The sequence below is a fragment of the Temnothorax americanus genome, unplaced genomic scaffold (assembly GCF_048541705.1).
Source record: "Temnothorax americanus isolate GAGA-0224 unplaced genomic scaffold, ASM4854170v1 Scaffold3, whole genome shotgun sequence".
In the NCBI taxonomy this organism is placed as follows: Eukaryota; Metazoa; Arthropoda; class Insecta; order Hymenoptera; family Formicidae; genus Temnothorax; species Temnothorax americanus.
In genome coordinates this window covers 2,928,881-2,952,699 of record NW_027509442.1, presented here as the reverse complement: position 1 = coordinate 2,952,699, position 23,819 = coordinate 2,928,881, and the positions used below count along the sequence as shown (strand labels likewise).

General features: G+C 39.3%; 1 protein-coding gene across 2 annotated transcripts in view; it reads right to left on the bottom strand.

Moving 5' to 3' along the window:
• The window catches only part of E23 (ABC transporter G family member E23), a 136,095-nt gene that overhangs the window by 27,827 nt on the left and 84,449 nt on the right, over positions 1-23,819 (bottom strand). Inside the window, exons 1-3 of one of the 2 annotated variants that reach the window (XM_077412101.1) lie at positions 7,212-7,631; positions 5,511-5,671; positions 2,296-2,465 (exon numbers count right to left, since the gene is read on the bottom strand). In XM_077412101.1, coding sequence (XP_077268227.1) covers positions 2,296-2,465; positions 5,511-5,671; positions 7,212-7,354 — 474 coding nt within the window. In that variant the 5' untranslated portion in view covers positions 7,355-7,631. Of the gene's footprint in view, positions 1-2,295; positions 2,466-5,510; positions 5,672-7,211; positions 7,632-23,819 lie in introns of those variants that run through there. The other variant, XM_077412102.1, reaches the window with a different exon arrangement.

Below are 23,819 nucleotides of genomic sequence, written 5' to 3'. Positions count from 1 at the left end.
TTGAAACTGTATGCAATCTCTCATTCTTCAAACTTTTGTTTGATCTGTATATATATTCGTCTGTTGTTATACCGTTAAGGTGGTTCATGCAGTACTTGCAAGTCAAATAGGCAATTATTCTTATTAGTGATAAATAAGTGTGATTTTTGTCCGTAAAAATCAGCATATAATTAGATTTATTATTTATGACATCTTTAATGTTATACGACCTCTACGTAATTAAAATATTGGGGCCAAAGTCACATCTTTTACTAGAGTTGTGAGCCGTGTGAATATATGTACAACAGCAGCGCGGCAACGTTATGATAAATAGAATATGCATGTTAAAATTATTTGGACATGTTATAACCTCATTGTATTAAAACTTGTATTTATTCAGTATTGCAGATCTTGATCAAACTTAATTTTAAATTCTTTTTAGAAATGGACGAATATTTTTGTTTCATTCTTTGCTTTATTCAGCGTCCAGAACATGGTAAACGTTGAAGGTTTTGGGATATGCGTTATACTCATCAGCTGACACATGCGTTGCCAAGCTGCCGCTCGAGTCCAGCTGTCAGTTCCGTGTTGTCGATTTAGTCAATCGAAAATTACGTTTTATTATTATATAGTACGGTCAATGAACTCGGGCTTCGTTCAGTATCTTGCAAAATGTTTATTGCATCGTTTCGTCAGTTTTTGGTTCGTTTATCTATTTTTGAAGTATTGTAATTTTTGCAGCATAAGCGCTTTAGCCTCGTTTTTTGCAAGAGGGGCTACCCCCCCGCGTTAAATTGGCAAAGTTTACGGACATATATCTCCGGAACCAAACGGTTAAAAAATCCGAAATTTTACAGACACACTCTAGGAACGTTAATCTTTCATTTCATATCACATTTTTCGGGCTAACTACATTTGACCTAAATGCATGAACCACCTTAAGTTTTGAATTTACGAAATGTGTTCTCTCAAATGAATATCTCATTCTGGAATATGGAATCAATATATATATATATATGCCTACTTTTTCTATCTCTTATTTTAAGGCGTTAATTATTCTTATAGTTAAAGACCTTATAATCGTAATTGTCTCAAAAGTCGAGACTCTCCTTCACGGAAGGTGAGAACGCTTCCAACGCCGCGAGGTACGAAATGGGAAAAATATTAAGACATAGAAAAAAAAAGGTAAATATGAGAAAGTTTCCATGATTAAAAATAGTCTTTTGGTTAACCTTGTTACGAGACTCCCTGTCTCCCGATTCGCAATGAGTCGCGACGCGCAGGTGCACGCGCGCGCGCGCGTGTGCGTATCGCGGGCATGTTTATTCGATTAGAGCGGCTAAAGCGACAAAGCGCGTATCTGTCCGCGTCCGTTTTCCGCCCAGACCTCTTAAATCCCCCAAGTGCAACGGGGCGCATTGGCTCCTAGCCCGCATTTGCATTCCCCGCGATCTTTGCGTACACAGGGTGTCCTCCTAATTCCCGCTTGCTCGGCGCGTGGGACGTGATGAATATCGAGCGAAAGGCTCGCGTGGCTGCCTCGGCACGCCCCCGGGGCCGGGAATTTTCGTGGAAAACGAGGAAACGCTACGCTCGTTTCTGCGTTTTGTTCTCTTATTTCGGGATACCGGTACAGAAATGCATCCACAGCAACTGTCTCGTTTCCATCGTTGCGCGCGTTTTGTTCATTGCTTGTTTCATCGCGCGAGTACACGCGTACAAATCGTCGAGACTTGACATACCCCTCCTCTAAGTTTTGCATACAAATAAATTATATTCATTCCTTGCGTTAGTTTTACGATCGGCATACCATTGACGGTTTGGCTTCATCATTTATTTATGTGTATACAAAAATTAGCGGGGCGCACAGTAGCCATCTACACATATTTTGAATCATTCTGCGTGCACAGTCAAATATTCTATTAAATATACAAGGTACACATTGTATGTTCAGTATACTTGGTACAATATTATTTGCTCAATTCTGTAAATAAAAAAAGCGCCAAAATATTTCACAAGCGCGATAATATATAGTGCAACATCTCATTTGAATTAAAAAGTGATACAAAGTATATAACTCGCTCTCGCGAGTTATTTTTTACAAAGAAAGATTCGACTTTTCAATTTATTTTAAATCGATATATAATACACCGAAGCTTAATCTTTAACATGTTTATAAATCATTAAATATCTATAAGAGACAGAATATCCAAGAAACGTTAATATAGACCGAAATGACTGTGCGGTGTCGCTTATTCAGAATTGGATTACAGTTCCTTGCTACCGCGTGTAATATTCCTCGCGCGCTGGACCTACCTCAAGTGTCTGCCGTAAGGTGAGATCGGGGAAAAAAATATCCTGCTGTTGTACGTAGCAGATTCTTCTGCGCCACCGTTTGGTGAGCCTCTCGCGGTTCAGCCAGATCTCACCGCCGTCCACGCCAACACGGCCGGACAAACAGTTCAGCAGTGTTGTTTTACCACAGCCTGCGTAACAAATATGCCAAACAAAAATTTAGCACCTTCGTGTGCGCTGTCGTGTAAACTCGTTATATATATTTCAGTGAATATATCTTTCGCACATCGCGTCGTGTTAGATGTCCCTTACACGTGCGAAAACCATTATGTAACACCGTATATAAGTTATCGGTGAAGTAGTATTCTCTCTTCGTTAATTTGAGAATTTACAATTTTGTACTTATTTATCTTCGCTAGAGAGAAAGGGTGGATTTCGTTCATGCGCGCGTCGACATTTCGAAATTCTTAAAATACCATCTAAATCTTTTAGCTCTTTGAATCTTCAAGTTAAAATGTTAGATTCTGAACCATTAACATTCCTCGTATTTGTAAAGTAGAAAATAAATTCTTAGGCGCGCGATCTTCAAATACTCGAACTCTCGCGCACGCTCGAGCCAGACATTTCGATCCAGGTCGATGAAACAGCGGACTTATAAAAATATCTTTAGACTTTAAATGCTTGAGACAAATAATTACGGAATCGTTAAAACAAACGGTACATTGTACGTTGCACGATTTTAAGGTATTTGAATGAAAAGTTGTGCTTGTCGTAATATTATAAATGCGTTTTGCGCATTCGAAGAATGCTTCTCCGCTCGTAAAAACGCTACTGAAAATTGTGAGTATCGCGAGTCCCGCCTTTAATATCTCGTATCTTAAAAATGCAATTTTGTTCTTCTGCATTAAAAGGACAACATCAGAATTTAACGCCGACTTAATTGGGATCGGTGAATTTCTGCTTCTGCATGTGGCGCGCGATGCGTCGGAAACGACCGCGAACGGACTTCCTCGCCCCGCGTGCATCGATAAATATTCCAGCCGGACGAAATTGCCGGGCCGCGGTGTATATTTCGCTGTCGCGCGCATAAAAGCGGTTAAAGATAGAAACGCAGACTTAATTCTCCGCGCGACGTCCACGCAACACCGTGCGATTAAGATTCGCAAGCAGAAATAATGTGAAAGAGTATTCGAGAAGCCGCGCAATTACGTCGGGTCATCGGCGGGACGGGACGAGACGAAAAAGTAGGATCATTACAGAAATGTAATGGTCCTACAGAATAAACGTGAAGCTGTACGTTTTTTGCCATTAGAGTGTTTTAACCGATGCAACGCACATATACGTAACTTTACGCGATTATTTTTGAAAATGTTTTGTTAACCGATATGTTAGAATTAGGTAAACGTTCTCTCTGTTAATTTAAATTAAATTTCATACATTTAGGCTCTTACTGGAACAAATACAAGAATTTGTTGCGTTCATCGGATAATTTAATATTTTAAAATATAATTCTGAATTAAATATTTTATTGTTTATCTCTGAAAAAATAATTATCTGGGATATGTATTGCTTTATCAAATGCGATCGGTCTCGCGAGTATTACGAGAGCTGGCGCGAAAGCTCGATTGATACAATAAACATAGTTTCGTACTGTTTTGGACAAAATTTATTCTGACGAACGAATAAAAAATAACGAATAAAATAAATGTATTCGTTATTCGTGAATAACGAATAATTCGATTATTCGTTATTCGAATAAAATAATCACGAATAATTTATTCGTAATTCATCATTTTTATTCGAAAAATGTAACGAATAAAAAAAATCGATAACGAAAAATGATGCACTGAGTAAAAATTAAAGTCCTCACTCGTGAATGTAAAGTTGTAATATAATTTATTGATTAGTTAATTTATTAGTTAATTTATTAATTACTATTTTTAACATTAAATAAATTAAAACAAAGAAATTAAATAAATTTACAATTAATAAAATAAAAATTTAATTTAATAAAAACCTGTGTCATTAAGTTTAATTAATAAAATAAAAACAACAAAAACTAATCTTATTTATAAATAGAAAAAGAAAAATTTAATAAAAAAAGTACATAATCAACTAGATAGTTGATGGTTGATCAATAGATTTCAGAATGTTTTTCTTTTAGTTGGTTTAAAAAAAATCACCTTAAAAGTAATTATTATCTCAAAGTTTATTTTTTATTTAATGCATTTTTATTAAAAAATGTTTTCAGAAGCACACGTTTTTCAAACATACTGTCTGATAATCTATGATATTTAGCTGTATTAGTCATCGTAGCAAATGAAAATAATCTCTCCACCGAAGCCGAAGAAGGAAGGAATGTATTGTATTTTATAAAAACTTTTTTTATTGTAGGATATTTTTCTAGATAAAAGATATCTGAGAGATATCTGTGGATCTCCTAGATAATGAAAGATATAGAAACAGAAACGAAAATAAGGATCATAAAGCAAATATTTTCGTTTTTGTTTCTAGATCTTTTATTATCTATAAGAGCTCCAGACTCTCAGGTATCTTATCTAGAAAAATATCCTACAATAAAGTTTTTATAAAATACAATACATTCATTCCTTCTTCGGCTCCGGTGGAGAGATTATTTTCATTTGCTACGATGATTCATACAGCCAAATATCATCGATTATCAGACAGTATGTTTGAAAAACGTGTGCTTCTGAAAGCATTTTAAAATAAAAATGTATCAAATAAAAAAAAACTTTGATAATAATTACTTTTAAGTAATTTTTTTTAAACCAACTAAAAGAAAAACATTCTGAAATCTACACTTTTGGGGAACTAAAGTTAATTATGTACTTTTTTCATTAAATTTCTCTTTTTCTATTTATAAATAAAATTAGTTTTTGTTGTTTTTTATTTTATTAATTAAAACTAAGGACACAGGTTTTTATCAAATTAAATTTTCATTTTATTGATTGTAAATTTATTTAATTTCTTTAGTTTTAATTATTTATTTGACATTAAAAATACTAATTAATAAATTATAACTTTACGTTCACGAAATATTATCATTTGTTAACAAAATTCTTTATATATTTTGTTTTGATTTCAAATAAAAAATAACGAATAATTTTTATGATGAATAATTCTATCAACAAATAAGGAATAACAAATAAAAAAATTATTCGTTATTCGTAATCGAATAAAAATTTATTCGAATAATGTACAACACTGTTTCGTACCTGAAGGGCCCATAACGGCCAATAATTCGCCTGGCTTGACGACTCCCGAAACATCTCGAAGGAGCACTCGCTTCTCCTTGACCACCTGCAATCCTCGGAAGATTAGCTGCACCGGGCGAGAATCCAGCGGGCACACCAACTGCAGCGCTGAGCTTTCCACTCTGCAAACATTGAAATATCGCACTTTCAGAAAAAATGCGTCACTTGATTTTCCGTACTACATTTTTTAACAAAAATTCTATATAACGTTTAAAGAAAAAGATTCTTTTTTTAAAATAAGATATCATTGTCACGTTAATGCAAAGCTATATATAATTCGGATAGAAATTGAAACGTTTTCTACGAAAACCTTTGAAATACAATTTTTTCGATGTGACCGTTATAAAATTTTATGCTACACGCGGAGCTGGCGCGCCGATTTCGTTTGGAGTCTTTTCGCGTGGCCGCGTTAAACCATTAGCGTAGATTCTGCGAACGAAACTGCGGAATTATCGCCGGTGCTAAACGTGCTAATTGCGTTCTCCAGATCTAGATTGTCGGCGCGCGCGACGTTGATGTAAAGAAAAGAGGCGTTGATTGTACGTCGAGACGGTTTTATCGCGGATACGAGACGCTAGCGAGATTAGCCCGAATTTAATGTTTCACGAGGCATTCACGAGATATCCCATAAAAATTCACTTTAGCGAATCATCGGGTAGACGAATTTCGGCGGTCCGTGTCGTGGGATCTGCGCGCAAAGTCGTTAAAGCGAGGTGACGCGGGGTTCTATAGGCAGGCGTTCGGCTGCTTGGTGCGAACGCGACGAGCAAGCTTCATAATAACAATGACGTCTCATGGGAGTTATTTCGCGACGGCAATTAAGCCTGGCGTGCGGTGCGTTACGCCGAGAAATGGCGTTTCGCAACGCCGAACAGACTCGTGCGACAACGATGCGCTGGAAAATCTTTCTCTTTTCATCTGCCGACTGACCTCTTTCATATCACACAAGAGTACGTTCCTCGATTTAAAAATTTCCTCGCATTTCGCTTAATGCGGCAATTTATTAACTATACTTGTTTACGTTTGGTAACAATAATATCCTTGACATTTCGGTGTTCAACATTGGTGCGACGCCTCGTTTATCGTTTCTCGAAATCTTTTATTTTTCTTATACGATTATATAAACAGAAGCTATATATCTGATAATCTTTATTAGAATTGATAATTGAGATTGAAACAAGATTGTAAATAAGGAATATGAAAAATAGAATATAAAAAATGGTTTCACAAATAAGAAAATTTCATTCTGAGCATGAATCATGAATCTTTTGGAAAACATATCCGAATGACATCGTTTTTCGTCAAAATAACCGTTCTATAATAATAATTGTTTTATAATAAGACAACTGCAGTTGTCCCATTATGAACATTTTGATTATAGGCACGCGAAACGATTTAGGAAATTTATGACAATTTAGAAACGAGTAAGAAGTCAACGTTCTTAGTGTAAAATATATGATATATGATATGCGTGTGTGTATATGCCTAAAAAAATTCATATGTGCAAAAACAAAAAATCCATTATGTTCGGTTAAAAATAACTAAAACAAATAATAATATGATTAGAAACGCAAAATTGTGTGTGAATTAGCTACCGATGATCACTATTTCTCTGTCTATTACATCAGTCTTTTAATCTAAAGCTTCTGAGTGTGTACTTACTGCTTTTTACGCATGCCATCGCGTGTCGTTGAGAGGTCCAAATGTATCGTTTCCTTAGGCGTTACATATCGATCTTTTACATTTGTTGTGTTGATAGCTTGATCATTTATATCTGTTGAGTTTGTGCTTTGAACATCTCCCATATTGTATTATATTTATCTATATTATATTCACAAAATAACTGCTCTCTTAATTCTTCTTATGATTTTCCGTGTAAATTTTGTCACAATAATTGCTCTGTATGTTAAATATTGTTAAAATGTAATATTTCAATGCTCACTTTTCTCTCTTCTTTATAACTGTTCTGTCTCACGTATTGTTCGGTTCTAAATACAAAACTGTTTCAACAAGCGTTCAATACCTTATAAAAGGTCGAAGAAAGAGATATGATTAGATCCTTTAGTGGGGATGTAAATATTTGTTATAGTTTAAATTTTCCTTATAGCTCACGGAAAAAAAGACTTGGTTGAGATAACCAAGAAAATCTTGAAGAAAATGGTCAGCTCAACCACGTGCCTCGGTTATATATGCGTCAGCCGAATTTCTTGGTTACATATAACAACGGCACGTGGTTAGACTGCCGTAGTTAAAGCAACCAATAGTACTTGGTTTCTACCGAATTCACCAAGAACTTGGTTAAACTAGCTACGGTCATTGGTTGTGAGAACTAATTTCTGGGTGACCAATCGGAATACCAGTTTCTTGGTTACCTCAACCAATTTCGTTGGTTATAAGCACCAATAGTTCCTACACGGAAAGAATTTTTTATTATATTTTAGCCTTAAATTCACTACAAACTTGGGACAACTTGGCAACCAAGGACTTTTTAAAATATACAAAAGACATTTTACAAAACAACGTGATAAAATTTACCAAACAGATTGATAAATTTTGAAAAATTTAGTAATATATAATACAGTTTTTTTTTAATATAATATTATATTTAGTACACATTAAAAATTACATCAAAAAATGCTTTACATGTCCTTGTTAGAGAGAGAAAAAACAGAGAAAAACAATAATATAATTAGACTCGCAAAAATTTTAACGACATAAACGGCGAATGCGAGTCAGGCGCGAGACGTGATGCGCAATAAAACTTAAGACGTGTCTTCAAATGTAACGGACATTTCGGCTTTTCCTTTGAGCCATCTTCAGCATTTATTAAGAAAAAGAATTCTATTCCTGCAGAGCTCGAGGTAGGGAGCTTCCTTCTTGAGGAACGGTCGTGACAAGCGAGCTGGTAAGCACGATTACAGTGGACATTTCCAAGATACTCAAACTCAGGTAGAATTTTGAACAATGCATTTGCCATGCCATGTGTATGTATATATTCGACTATGCTTCAAAGCTGTCGAAAAGTAACAACCCTAGTCGAATGTATTAACATAGCGCTTATTATATACATACACACGGCATGGCAAATGCATTGTTCAAAATTCTACCTGAGTTTAGTATCTTGAAAATGTCCACTATAATCGTGCTTACCAGCTCGCTTGTCACGACCGCTCCTCCAAGAAGGGAGCTCCCTACCTCGAGCTCTGCAGGAATAGAATCCTTTTTCTTAATAAATGCTGAAGATAGCTCAAAAGAAGAGCCGAAACGTCCGTTACATTTAAAGACACGTCTTAAGTTTTATTGCTCACCACGTCCCGCGCCTGACTCGCATTCGCCGTTTATATCGTAGAAAAACTTAACTCTGCATTAGTCATATTAGTCACATATTATATAATAAATTGATTATTCGTAGAATATATCTCCAAATTAGAAAAGATTGATTCTTTACTGCTAATTTGTGTAAATTATCTAGTAGATAGGAAAGGAGAATAAAAAATAATCGTTTACGGAAGAATATATGTTTTTATGTAACCTGCAGTTTATCAAGGATTTGTAAATGCGGAAATAATCCATGAAGCGACATAAAAATTCCATTGAAACCCATGGCACTTCCATATTTCGTACATATGTGTCGAAACGTTGGGCGCTATCGCGAAATTACATCATTCTGCATATATTCCTAAAATGTTTCGTATATACGCACCCGTTCGGTCGCTGGCGATACGAGCGTCAACCCGGCGTCACGCGCGACAAACGTCCATTGCACCGCGAAAAACCCATCGCGGTACGGGGGATACGTCATCCGTGACCGCGCGATATGACGGTGCGCCGCCGGGGGAAATCGGGAAGAAACTAAGCCAAGAACGCGCTCAAATCCGCGGTGCACGCGAAAAAAGCGAGGGTCGTTGAACAACGGGCTTCAGATAATAAATTCCCAGCGTGGCGGTGTCACGTCATCCCGGGTTCGTTGAACCTGCCCGCTCGTTGCACGTCGGTATCCAGAGGGAGGAAAGAGCCAGGATCGAGGGAAGGGGAGATGAAAAAGAGCGAGAGATAGAGGGAAAGAGGGACGTTCATTGTTCATTCAAAATTCAGCATATCTTTTCAGAAAGCTACTTTCGGTTACAAATCATCACCGGCGTGTTTACGACAGCTACCGAAAGAAAAAAGATTTCACGCACCCACATTTATCACTTACAAGATGTAGGAATATATAAAGAGTGTTCGTATTATATATTTTTCCGATTAATAAAATACTTCAAACAAATCATTTTTCTTTCTTTACACTTTAGGGGTTCATAAATCCTTTATTGCATCAAATCTTCCGATATGAATAAAACTAATAAAAAAGTTATCATATTACAAATATATAAAATATATTTAGATATGTATACAGTTTCAAAACTATATTGTCGTTCTTTTCATTTTGAAATCTATTTCCAATTTTAAATCGATCTTTCCTTAACAAAAAGGTCGGTACTTTTGCATGAACACCTTTGTGCTATTCTAATTTCTATATGTCAACATAATAATTTACACAACATATTTCTTCGTAAATCTAGTACGACAATATTTCCAAAAGATATTATTTAATATTAACATTTTGTTCTCCCTCTTGTATTCTTCACACAGAAAAATTTTAGGATAATATAACGGCATCTAAACGAGCACCGCCATCTCTCTTCATTTTTCAGACATTTCAGTCTGTGACAGTATGACGACGTTTAACATTCAGTATACCTATAAAAAGACAGGCACGGGGAGACGATGAAAGAGAGAGAAATGAAAAAGAGGATAAAAAAACGAAGCGAAAAGAGGTAAAGAAGCTCTCGAGACGGGTGAAACGAGGGGATCGAAGAGAAACGAGGATTTCGTCGATTTGAATTGATATTTAGTGCACTTCTGTCGCGGTCATCGTCGACCCTACCATCGTAATAACACACGATTCGTTCGGCAAATACAAACGTTCGCCGTAAGTGAGAAATAATTATCCCCCCGGACTCGCTCAAGAGCACCGAGCCGACCTCTCCAGGTTCCGCCGACGTATAATAATTTCGTAACGCTAACGCCACGTGCAACTTGTCGTCGTAGCGGTCGCGGTTATTTTGCATCTGAATCCGAGGGGGTTGTCGCGAAGCGTAACCGTTCAATCACGCGTGAATGATTGCGTGAATTAATTTTACCACCTCGCCGCACGCCATCAGGGCCCCTGCATGGTTAATTCTATATTTCGCGCTGCCGAGCGCGCCGAACACGCGCGGCACCACCACCGCCGCGGCGCCGCGCCGCCGCGCCGCGCGCCGGCGTGTTCGGCGACGTCCTTTTGACCGCCCGCGCCGTGACGGGCGGTTACGCCCCGCGCCCGTCGCGTTCATTTTCAGACATTTTTATATCTGCTCCCGCGCTCCACCCGGGTGTCAAGCCGGGGTCGCGCGGGGTTAAGTCTCGTTGAAGGAAGTTACGAACGCACGCCAAATTAATCCCTACGCCGGGTTCGTCGACCCGGCCACGGCGCGCCGCCGGCTTTTTTCGCGCTATCGCGCGCCTTTTCCGCTTTCGCACGCGTGAAACGTGACGCACGCCCGCCGCGTTTATTACGAGAACACTTGACGCGACTGTCGTCTCTCCCGGATTGGTGATTAACTTCGAATGCGTATTACGTGGAACAGCTTGTATCCCTATTTAGCTCTCACCAGAGATACTGATCCGGACCCGAATGTTATCGAAACAATGAAATATACGAAAGTGTTTTGAACCAAAAATTTATTATAATTATTTATTGTAATTTATACTACAAACGCATAGGCAGCGATTACACGTTTAGGCTTTCCGAAAAAACATATTTCTTAGTGGAGTTTTTGTCCCTTCCAAATAATCAAATAATTACACAGTTTTTAATGCTGTTAAACCTTTTCCGATATTTTTTTCATATTTCCTATAACTCGAGCGTTATTTTTTTAGTCTGCTTTTAAGTTCTACGTTATCTAAACCGCATAAAAAATCAGCGAACAGCAGAATGAAACTGTTTCCACGTCGGTGTGCCTTATCCCGTTGTCCTTTTCTTTTTGTCATTTTCACGGTTCATTGTTACAACGTTGCGTCGAGGTCTCCCGGGTTAAGTCTCGTCGAAGAAAGTTGAATTCACCAAATTAACCCTGCCTGAGTTCGTTGAACCGATGCGGAGATACATGTGTAATTAATAATAACTGGATCTCACATCTCCCACGATCGCTTCTCGTGAATAAAACGCACCCTCGCGGAATGTTGAATATGTAATCGATGATATTATCGTGACGCAATTTATTTCCGAAATTGTTAAATAACAGGGGATCTTGGTTTTGAAAAAAATCTCTAACACTTTCGTTAAAAATCGTGCTGTTGAAACTTTAAGAACGTTTATGAGAATCTTACCGTATATAAATATCTATATCTATCCTAATTACTTTGGCTTAAGAGGATAAGGAAGTTACGATAAGAAGAGATTGAAATACTAAAAGATAATCTGAATTCTTAGTACCATCAAATATTTTATCGAATACTTTAGTACGCCGAGATAAGAATTAAATATCGACATCAAAATATAGTTTTGAACAAGCAGTTCAAGATTTCGATTAAATTCCTACAATCGATGATTCTTCATCAGCTTTGCCAGCTACAAAATATCTCATCACTTTTTTCATTTCACGCAAGTAATATGGTACGGTAAATCAAGATATCTTCCTTCCATCTAACAAATTAATTCTCAAGATAGCCATGCTTTATTTACCCCGAAATCCCAATCGAGGTTGACTTAATTTTAAGTCATCTCATCGTACGAATCCGTATACGCTTGAAGAAGCAAGCGTGGAAAAAAGTTCATCAACTCGATGGCGAACACAACACAATGTAGTGTAAATCAGATCGGAGAAAGTCGTAATCTCAATTAATTAACCCCGGCGACACGGCAGTGACTCGTTCGCAGGGTTCGTTGAACCTCGGGCAACCGGTCGAACTCGCCGAAGGGCACTTGGGCTACTGCTCACCTGATAAGGTCGCTAAACAAACTAGCAAGTTGATTGACGCATGCGGAAGTTTGGGATTAATCCGGGGCTACCAGCCATCGCAAGCGGAGGATAGATGGGTCGCTTAACGAGGGTTCGGAGGATCGATCGATGATCGTTCTACCCAAACAAAGCTATAAGATTATCCTTGAAGAATAATCCGACGCGAAGAAGAATGTCTTGTTCCCGGCGTAGCGAGGTATCGTGGCTCTGTCCCGAGAGATATCTCGAAGTTTAGGATGGGATCGTGACATTGATAATATTTTTAAGGCGGGGAAATATACTGTTGCGACGCGCGCGCGCGCGCGCGCGAGTGAGAATGACGCAAGCTTCGAGCTGGGAGCCGCCTCCTTCTTTTATGTGAAAAGCGTCTAAAGATCGCGCACAGCGAGCTATCTCTGCGGCTATCTCGGCCGGAAAGTGGGACGGCACGGTATGTCCAGCTCTTCTCACGAAGGCTTTATCACCTCGCTATCGCCCATAATCTGCAATAACCGCCGTAGTAGAAAGTATGGGTGCCTAGTGGTCATAGCTCGGCAGCTCTCGCGATCAGATAACGTACGATTGTATGCAGATCCGCGTGTATGTGGTCCACCGTGCGTTTTGCAATTTTTACGTCTCGTTTTTTACCTCTCTTCGCTATTCCTCGCGGAAATGGCGCGAGTGAGCGCGCGCGCGCGGAGCGCATACGTGAAAACTTTTGCAAAGAAACTTTTACCTCGCGCGACATCCCGCGATCGGGGATATTGCGCACTGTTCTTTTGGACGTTCTCAAGTTTTGAGCGCGTTATTAACACTGATCCCTCGTCTATTTATTACATCATAAACAGACGAAGCGCGAAAAGTTTTCAGAATCACTTGCTGTATAGAGAATAATATACAATTTACTGAAAAAAATACTACAAAATACTAACAAAATAAATTTAATTTAATTTCCCTGCAGTGTATATTTTATTTTAATAACGTTTTGTCGGGGTATATAAAACCGAACACGAATTGCTGTTTACAAATCGAGAAACTCGATACGTGACCACGTCACAGACCAGAACGTTTTTTGAGTCCTGTCGCTCGCGAATCCATTTTTGTAATTACGTACGGAAAATATTCGATTTCTAGCTCCGGCGTGTCGCGTTACCGGCGAATTTGACAATCAAAAATCAAAGAGAGACGATTAGTTTATTTCGAGTTGTTTTAAGCAACCGTGTTTTCGGGTAAAAAGAGCGAATCTTGATAAAATTTAGTTAGTCGGCATACGTACATCTGGTTTGATTTTTCATCTCTTTTTTCATCGTTCGGCTTTAGAGCGTTTTCAATCCAGTGTTTTATGACTTCGAATTTTATTTGAACGAAGCGAACACACAATTTTTCTCGTTTTCGACGCGTTAACCGAGTTTGGACTGCACGTCCAGATCGAACGAGTTGCACGCATATATATATGAGTAACGAGACAGCCTCGTTTTCGTTTAGTCGCGCGAAACGAAACAAAACGGGTTTTCTCGATGCTCATTGTCTGCGAGATTCTCTGCAAGACAGTTCGTTGGCAGTGAAGGAATCCTGTGCGATCAGGATAACTAAATTATGAAAAAAAAAGAGAGAATTTTCTCTTAAAATGGTGGTTGTGGGACAACATGTACCACCAAAAATTTTATGCGATCTATTCTAATTAATATCTACCTTAATAAAAAATATTAATATCTATTACATTAAAATATAAAATATGTTTAATTGATTTTACTAAAATATATCTAGAAAATTTCAATAATTTTTCAAAATTTACCAATCTGCTTGGTAATTTTTATCACGTTGTTTGTAAAATGTCTTTTGTACATTTTAAAAATTCCTTGGTTGCCAAGTTGCCCCAAGTTTGTAGTGAATTTAAGGGTATAATATAACAAAAAATTATCTCCGTGTATGAATTTGATAAGTGATTTATATTCTACACACACTGATCGATTCGCACTGAATTCTCATAATCTTTCGACTTTTACATATAAATCTATTAAAGCGTCTATTATATTAAAAGACAAAAGAAGATATCTGACTCGCTTATATTATATTGTACTGCAAAAAAGCTACACGCTTACATAAATAAATTAATTCATTTTGTTTGTGGCGCAAATATATGCGTTTAGTCTCGAAATCAGGATTCCGTACTCGTTGGGTATCAAGATTTCGAATTCACGCCGAGGTTCGCGCATTCGTAGCGACAAGCTGACGAGTTCTACGAGTCTTTCGCGTCTACGCGCTGAGAGAAACGCAAAAATCGCGCATTCGTATCACGATTCGGACCGGACGATGCTGAGATCCGCGGCGAAACAAATTTTTCTCGCGCGACTCTCGACCGAATAACGATCGCTGGCGCGAACGTTGCCGCAATGACGCGCAACAGTGGACAACGGTGCAACGCGCACCGAGGCGCGACGCCGGTGCGTATCGCGGTTCGTGCCCGCGGCACGGCTACGTGCCGAGCATGAAGGAGAGTAAACGCAATAACTGTATCTCTGGTCCAGGGGGTCACTGTTCCACGGCTGCACACGCCCGGCTGTACCTCAGCCGTTCTTACGCGGCTTCCACTGCGTGCAGAGGCGGCTTTAGAGCCGGCGGTGCCCCGAGCGAGAAAGAATCTCGCACCGTCTGCAATCCGCGTACCGTTTATTTGCCGAAGACCTTGCGCCCTCCCGGTATCGCGAATAGATTCTTACGCGCGCGAGATAATTTTACGACAATACATCTGCATATTAGATATGCGAGATGACACGGACGTCAAAGGGGTCTTTCTTCGATCACAGATGTATTATGTTCTATATTATTCAGGCATTATGCTCATACTATTCATAAAACGTGAAACACACTCACACACATTATGAAGTAATCAATATTTTTTACATTATTAAGGGGGTTTGATACATTAGTGATATATGCAATCAATATACAATTTGATTATTCAATATTAAATACTTAAAGAGTAATTAATACAATTTATATGTAATATAAAAACTCTTTATATATATTAATATAAAATGTTATCTAGGTTGGAACATTGAGAACGCACACGCGAGGCTTATTTGTTATCAGTAAATAAAAAATAATTTCGTGTTCACAGAATTAAATAATCTTTTTCGAGACGTGACGTCACTGTTGCGAAAACATAAACATGCCTAGGAAAACACGAGTAGAAAAGTTGACCGAGCGCTCCAATATCCATCTAATTCACGTTCTAATTCGACAAAAACCTGTTGACCATTTACCGTCTACATGGAAAAAAAAAGGATATAACTGGCGGTATCCGTATGCGATTGCAACGCTATACGCCCAACGAATCGAAATGTCAAACCGTCGCGGTAAGTAGCTTGAATTCGTTTCGTTTGGTAAGCGGATTAAATATTCCTCGCGAGAAACGACGATGACGCACCACCAAACACCGTAAGCGCTGCCTACAATGCGCCCACGCTCCTCAAACCCACATATTTACGTGAAAAAAAATCGATTTCCCGGTAGATCAGTGGAGACCACTTTGGAGCAGGTAGCCGTTGCAGAGATCGAATATCCTGTAATTTCATACAGAAATCGGAGCTAACAAAATATCCAATTGTCAATTAACGACTCTCTTTTTTTGGGCTCCCTCTTTTCCTTCCTCTCTCTTTCTCTCTCACACATATCAGGTTTCCGTTTTCAATATTCCAATAAAATTTCCACTAGAGCAGATAAAATAAAAATCTATCGGATGGTTAGTAATAGTGCTATACATTTTTGATAGATGCTGATGAACACAACGGTACTATACATTATCGAGTTATCATTTCGGATGAAATAGTAGAAAAGTAGAAACATAGAAGAGAAAGTTTACGAGAAATTCGTAACTTCCCTCGGGGGAAGAATTATTTTATGTATAAAACTGCGGTCGAGTAGATCGCTCCGTCGAGTAAATTTAATCGTTATTGCTACAGCCATTCGAAGCAAGTCGTTGCACTCCTCTAGCAGTTTTCAATATCTGTAAAGTCTCGCAAAATAAGTCACGTTTAAAATACTACTACGAAGAATGTTGCATGATCTTTATTTTAAGATACGATTAAACGGTAAGATTAAAATTGCGAGAAACCTTCTCGACACGCTGCGGATAAAGAAAAAGTTTTCTTTCCCAATATTCCTTCAGAAATTAAAGATTCGCCGGATATTACACCGCTTGCAGAGAGAGATACCCGGCGCTCTCCGGCAATTATCTAAAATTTATAAAACCGTCGGCGGGCACGCGATCGATCCAGAAGAAGCTGTCTACTGGAGTTCCGGGAGGTCATATCGTTTCCGGTTGACGAGGCCGTTTAGAAGTGCATCTGCCAGAAACTAATTGAAGATCGAAGAATGTGTACTCGTGAGGAAGAAAAAAAAGAAACACAGAGAAAGAGAGAGGAGAGAGAGGGGGAGGGCAAAGATGAAGAGAAAGAATGGTCGGAGTACTCGCAACGAGAGGGAAGACAAAAGAGAAGTCTGGGCGGAGAAGAGGGAACGAAAGAGCCCCAGAGGAGTCGTCGCCGTCGTCGCAAGGAGGGAGCGAGAAGAAAAAAGGGAGGAGAATGAGGATGACGCAGAGGAAGGAGAGAGATAGCGCGCGTTGCCAAGAATATCCAAGGGCCGATGACCTGTGACACAGTCGTATATACATATACTTAATATGATCGCTCAACGTCTAACTTGTGCATAGATATGCCGCGCCAGTCGGTGTTGCGTGCGTGCATATTTATGCGTTTACGTAAATGTGTGCGTGCGCGTGTTGCGTATGCAAAATCGCGAGCTATCGTTCGGCAATTAATCGTCTCTCCTCCAGCAACCGCTGTGCGTATTTTCGCGTCCGTATACAAGATATAATTGTTGTTATTCGTCTTTCGGGGTATTCAAAAACGTTACGAAATTATCGGGATGTGCTTGTACGAAAAGACATACGTTGAATGTATTACATGCGCCTTAAAGAAACTGCAGATATTCGCAAAAATATTAAGCTGCTAAATTTTATAGAGATAAAACGTCTCATAATCTCTCAATTATTATTCGCATGCACGAAATAAAACGAGAGACGTCAGAAAATACAATTATATAATAATGAAAAATATACATTTCTATTTTTAAATATAAAAATGTGAATTCAAAACAATCGCCTCCCTTTGTTTCTAAAAATTTAATTCACGTGAGTTTTCACTGTTTTGTACATACATTTAATATAAAAAAATTTTTCTATTGTACATTTCGAGTTGCAATAAAAAAATGTAAAAAGATAGATCAAAATGATACACGTCGAGATGAGGAAGCAATTTCAATTTTGCGACTATTATTTCGTATTGCGATATTGATCACGAGATGGGTTTTTTGGTAATATTCCTATTTAAAAATTATATATATATTTTTATACTTTAAACTTGGTGGAGATTTTTTTTTAAACCGCTATATTCCAGATAATTTCTCATATTACAAACTTGCAGCAAGAAAACTGAAATATATGAGAAGATATCGCAGAATTATCAATCCTGGATACACTCGAAGGTCTCTTGCAATCTCAAACATGCAGAAAAAAAAACTTAAGTTAAAGTTTAAGTCTTGAATAACACACGTTCAACTTCTTTGAAATGGCCTAATAATGAGACGATATTTTTTTCATCGCTTTTTCCCTTCGCCAAACGAAACGCTTCATCCTCCCTATGTACATTTTCTATAATAATACAACAGGGAGGAGAAAATACGAAGAAGTTTACGATTATCGTCCGTTTTCAATACATCCGCCCCCGCTAATTCCGCCTTAAATACAGGTTTCAAAACCCCTCGCGTAGGTAATCTTACGCTTTTGTTACATTCTGTGGAGTTGCGTGACATATTCACGAGCAATGCGATCGCGCTCCTCGGACGAAGATTCAATTAACCATTGTGTGCGGCGAGCATCGTCGAGTCAGCTTCGACGGATCGCCGGCGTCTCGGCGTCGGCGTCGTACGTGTTCGCGCTGAGAGCCGTCGCGCGGGTCGTCGCACGGAAAGTCGATCGGTCTCCTCGACGGTGGACGGTTTCACCGCACGGTGAAAAATTCTCCTCTTTCCCTCCCTCCCTCTCTCTCTCTCTCTCTCTCTCTCTGTTTCTCCTCGAGTCCCCCTTTCGAGGCGACCCAACCGCATCCATCCACCCATCCGCCGCGCGATCCTCTCCGCCGCGCCGCGCCGTTCCTCCTACGGTCCTTCTGGAAGCGGGATTGTTGAGTGAACAGCCGCCTCCTCTCCTGTACTGCCGCCGTAAATCGCGCGCACGTGAAGTACTAAAAGATCCTCGTAACGGTATTTAACCCCTAACCGTAATTTACGGCGCTCGATCATTTTCGGTGGCTCCCCTTCTGCTTTTTTCTTTCTCTTCGCTTTCGCGCATTCGTCGACCGCGCGCGCGCGCGTCGGGGGACTCATTCGACCTTAATTAAATGCACTTAAGTCCGAGGCGCTTTACGTGTCACGCTTCGGGAAACCGGTTTCATTGAAACGACGATTCTCGCCGCGGACACAATTAACGAAGTGCCATCGGCGAAGCGTAACAATCGAAATATATCTTCGAACGCGTCTCTGGAAAGATAAATATTGACCCGGAAAATCTCTGGCGTTGAAAGCGGCTGAACCGATCATTCAACTCTTGAGAAATCACACACGCGGAATAAAGAACATAAGACATAATAAACACACTCTCTTTCCATAAATATCACTCGTTCACACTTATTTCACTGAGAACGCTTCAAATATCGCGCCTAATATTGGCACTGCCATCACGACAGTACAGACATAATCAAAACAGACTGATTATATATAAACTTCAGAGTAAGTCTATAATTGAGAAGAAGACAGACACACACACGCTAAAAATCCCCAATATATTATATTTCTCTGCGAAATATCTTCTCGTCTTCGGTAATTATAATTAAAGGAAACAGATTAATTATAGTTAAGAAGTCGGACTGCTGACGGCGCGGTTAAACGTGCAAATGTCCTTTCAGATTCTTTCGATTATTTTAGTTTCTAATTTTTCAGAGTTCGGTTTCTAATATTTATGAGTGAAAGCTAGGCTTCGTGAGACACCTCGCGTACGCACAGTGTCTAACTGATAAACATTGATTTCGGCTTGCCCAATGCGCTTTCTCGCATAGGGCCGCAGTGGAGAGCGCGTCAGCAAAAGGGAATTCGAAAACGGTATCGTTCCCATTCAGGCTGACGCGGACGAGACCGTCGGACGTTACCCGTGCATACACGTATACGCGCACGCGTACACCGCGTGCATGTATGTATGTATGCATGTACGCGCCTCGCCGCGAGCGAGCGAGCGAGCGCGCGGTTGTTTTCCAACGTGCCGTTGACCTCGTGCCGCATATGCATACATATACAAGGTGTTTGGTGAACCGTCGCGCAAACGGAAATTAAGCGACTCTCTTCGCCCAAACAGCACAAGTGAGAGACAGCGCAAATATTTCCTTTTCATCGTTGCAAACGTCGTCTTAGCGTCGCGTCGTCTTATTAGAGCCGTCTGCGATTTGACGTTCGCGTCGCGTTGTCGACACGGAAATTCTGGCGCGTTTTCTCCCGAATCCGCCGGCAAGAAAAACTGGCAAGGCTAACGAAGAGTAAGAAGAAGAGATGCGCTCGGAGTTGCATAAGACTCGCGGACTTTAAAGAAAACTTCCGCGTATTAGATTCGCGGAACTTGCGAATAGCTGACGACGAAACTTCGCCCCTCGCGCGACTTTACTTCGTAGAAGAATTTCGATTTGCATCCTGATAGGATGCTATTTAAGAATACTTACCGTTGAATATAAAAAAAATTTGCGGAAAGTGATGCGGTCATTTTTGAATCCTCGATCCTAAAGAGTCTGTACACGAGATTCGTAGAAGCGTTTTATGGTGGAACTGGGCACTGCGCGCGCGATACACCCTATATATTACAAACAACCGTGCGTGTTACTTCCTCGTCGATCGTCGGTGCGTCGATCGAGAAAGAAAACGGACCTCGACGAGCCTATCACCGCACGCGGTGATCGGTCGAGCGTGTGAGCTGATAAAAAGTTACCGTAACCGTGGGTGGCAACGCGATATCGCGCCTTCGATTTGACGCCACCGACTTCACAATTTTCACGTGTTATTTGGAAATATCTTTATCGCGGCATTGTGTGGAGATAACGAACTCGAGCATCTTACTAGTTTTCCTCATCCTCAGTTTTCCTCAAAATTTTTAAACGAAATAATAAAACATATGCGCTCTTTTTAAAAGCATGATTTAAACAATTGTTATTGTAAACTCTAATATTATTACTTATGCTTACTGTTATTTATGATATTTTGAGAAAAATTTATGTAAAAATAACATTCTTGGTTCGCTGAGATTTCTGATTGCATCAGATTATGTCATAATTTCAAATATGATATACGCAACAACTGAATCTTATACTTAATTCAACATCATTATACGGATCGGTGGTTTCCACGTGAGAATTATTCCTTATTTTAACTTCTATTGTATTTTAACTAAAAAAGGTTTAGATGAAAAATAGGTAAAAACTAATTAATAGTAAGTTATAGACTAATTGATAAATTATTACAAATTACAGAATTATATTTATGTTCATAATAAGAGAAAGTAATAATTCCATATTCATATATCGCATCCAGCGTGAATATGGCCGGCTAATCTTCCATCTTTGATAACTCATGATCGTTATATTAAACAAAAACAATTGAGAATTAATTTGTCACAATATCAATGCTGAATGTAATCGACAGATTTTTCACGATGTCATCAAAGCTGATCTTTGTACTGGGCGAATAAAATACAAAATTAGGCCAACATGCTCCGCGGCATATGAATAGGAGCGAATAATACCTAACAAGCAACGAGATGGGATTTGTATATACACATTTACCGTCATAATGTGGCGAAGATGCACGATTACGAGAGATGATGGAAAGGTATAAGAAACTCAGAGGAATCTGCAGTGCTGAGTAACTCTGTTTAACTTCACGCATTTAATATCAGAAATTGAACGAGCATTAAAATGCCGGAATGAACGTTGTGCACGTTTACAAAGTAATAAGCCATTGACAAATAATTTTACAAAGTAAGCTATATGAAATGCAAATGAAATAATATTCATTCGCGCTCGTCCGCTAATTTCAAAACAAACGTTCAGTTCAACGGGATCTTAATTTGTCCTGATTACGGAGCACGCTGGAAGTTGGAAACTCGTGGAAAAAAAAAGATAACAGTGTTTACGTAGAGTTTCATTAAAGAGAGGCATTTCGTAAATGGATCTATCAAGGATCAGAAATCGATGAAGGAAAGCAGACAGCCGTAGTTCTCGTTGTTAGACATTGCGACCCGAATTTCCCTCGTGCATTTTTCCCCCGTATATACTTCTCTGTACTTATCTATTAGAAATCGAATATTTTAATCAAAGGTACCATACTATACGGAGAAAAGAATGTAGCGATTTGCCGATATAGCGGACGAGTTAAAGACTTCCAACGAGGAGAGTATCGGATTAGCACCGGTAGATTATGCATTAAGGAATCGCGGAGAAAATATCAGCACGCGTGAAAGTCCGTTCCTAATCCTCGATGCGCTCACGGGATGCACTTTTTAAAGAGACGCGCGCGCGCGCGCGCGCCGTGGCTTTCTACCGGTTTCCTTTAAAGTCACGGGGGGAGAGGAAATGAAAAGAAAACGCATATGCGCGCGGATGCGCGCGACGTGAAATATGTTATGAACAATCAGTCAACACGCGGCACCGGGCCTTTCCTTCTTTTTCTTAACTTATTCGTGCTTCTGGAGATGCATGTTCCCGTAAGCCATGCGCTTACCAAGACGCTAGTATTGAAATGGAAATGTATGTAAAAACGGAATGTCGTTCGTTTCAAGTGTCAAGATAGTTTGCGTGTTTTAAAATCAATGGGAAAAGATGGACGTAAAAGAAATCGCTGTGGCATCGAAAGTGTTATGTGATCGACAAGATTATTATTGAATACGTTTAAAAAAATATATATAGTTATCATTTTTCAAGAATATTTACATGAGACACATGCGGGTGAATGTGGATTATCTTCTAAACTTCGTTTATGTAAACTGCTTTATGCCACTTTCTTAAACGTTTTTCGCGTGAGCGCGGTGTATTAGTACAATTAGCATATTCTCCGGTTTGACAAGCTTAGTTATTAATATCTATTTACGCTTCGACAGTTGCGGTATACTTTATAAATACAGGCTCATCTTTACCAAAACGTAAACGATTATATTTACATCTGGTATATTTCCGATTATCGTATGGGATCAAGCAAAAATATCCGCACTTTTTTTTTTAGAAATTTTGTTAACAAGCAAAAATCTCGCGTTTCGGATCAGAATGCCATTCCGCGACAATCCGCGGAAATTAAGAGCAATTTCATAGCTCGCACGGCATACCTATATGTGCAGCGCGTATCGGACGTTCCGCATGCATAATTGGTATTTCCACAGGTTCGAACCACCGCGTTACGTTCGCGCTGCAGCACGGATCAGCGTCTATCTATGCGTGCGCGGTGCATTCGCGCTCGTTCGCTTCTGAAACTAAAACGCGTGTCATCCAAGAATATACCATACTCGCGGCACGCATGCACGTACGCGGCGTACGGACACGCGAGAGTTCTATCTTCGATGAGGAGTTCAATGTCTACCCTGTTTCAAAACTTATAATAGCTCGTGTCGGGATGACGGAGGAGGAGAGCGGAAATCGCCGCGTGCGATCGACTTGGCGAAACTGACCCAATTCTTCTCGTTAATCGTCTTGTTAATTCTACGCGATGCGAATTACGGAACACGCGCAGTTCGCCTCATCGCGATCGCTTAACGATCGGTGCTAGACAGCTCATAACAGTGAGACATGACTTTCAGATGATAACGTCCAGATGAATAATCACCACGAATATAAGTGGAAACATAAATTGTGCCAGTAATTCATGCGAGAGAAAAAGATAAAACAAAGAAGGGAGTAATGAGACATACACTATGGCTTTCTGTATAGAGTGATGTCAGATTAATATAAATTGATAAATCATATATAGCGTATCCTTGTAATATTTCTTCGTACAATATCGTTAATTTTAAAAGCGCGAATATTGCTTAATAGATATCAGATGTGTCACAAAACTCTTTGTTTTTCTTTTCTATAAAATTAAAAGAAAATATTTACCTAAA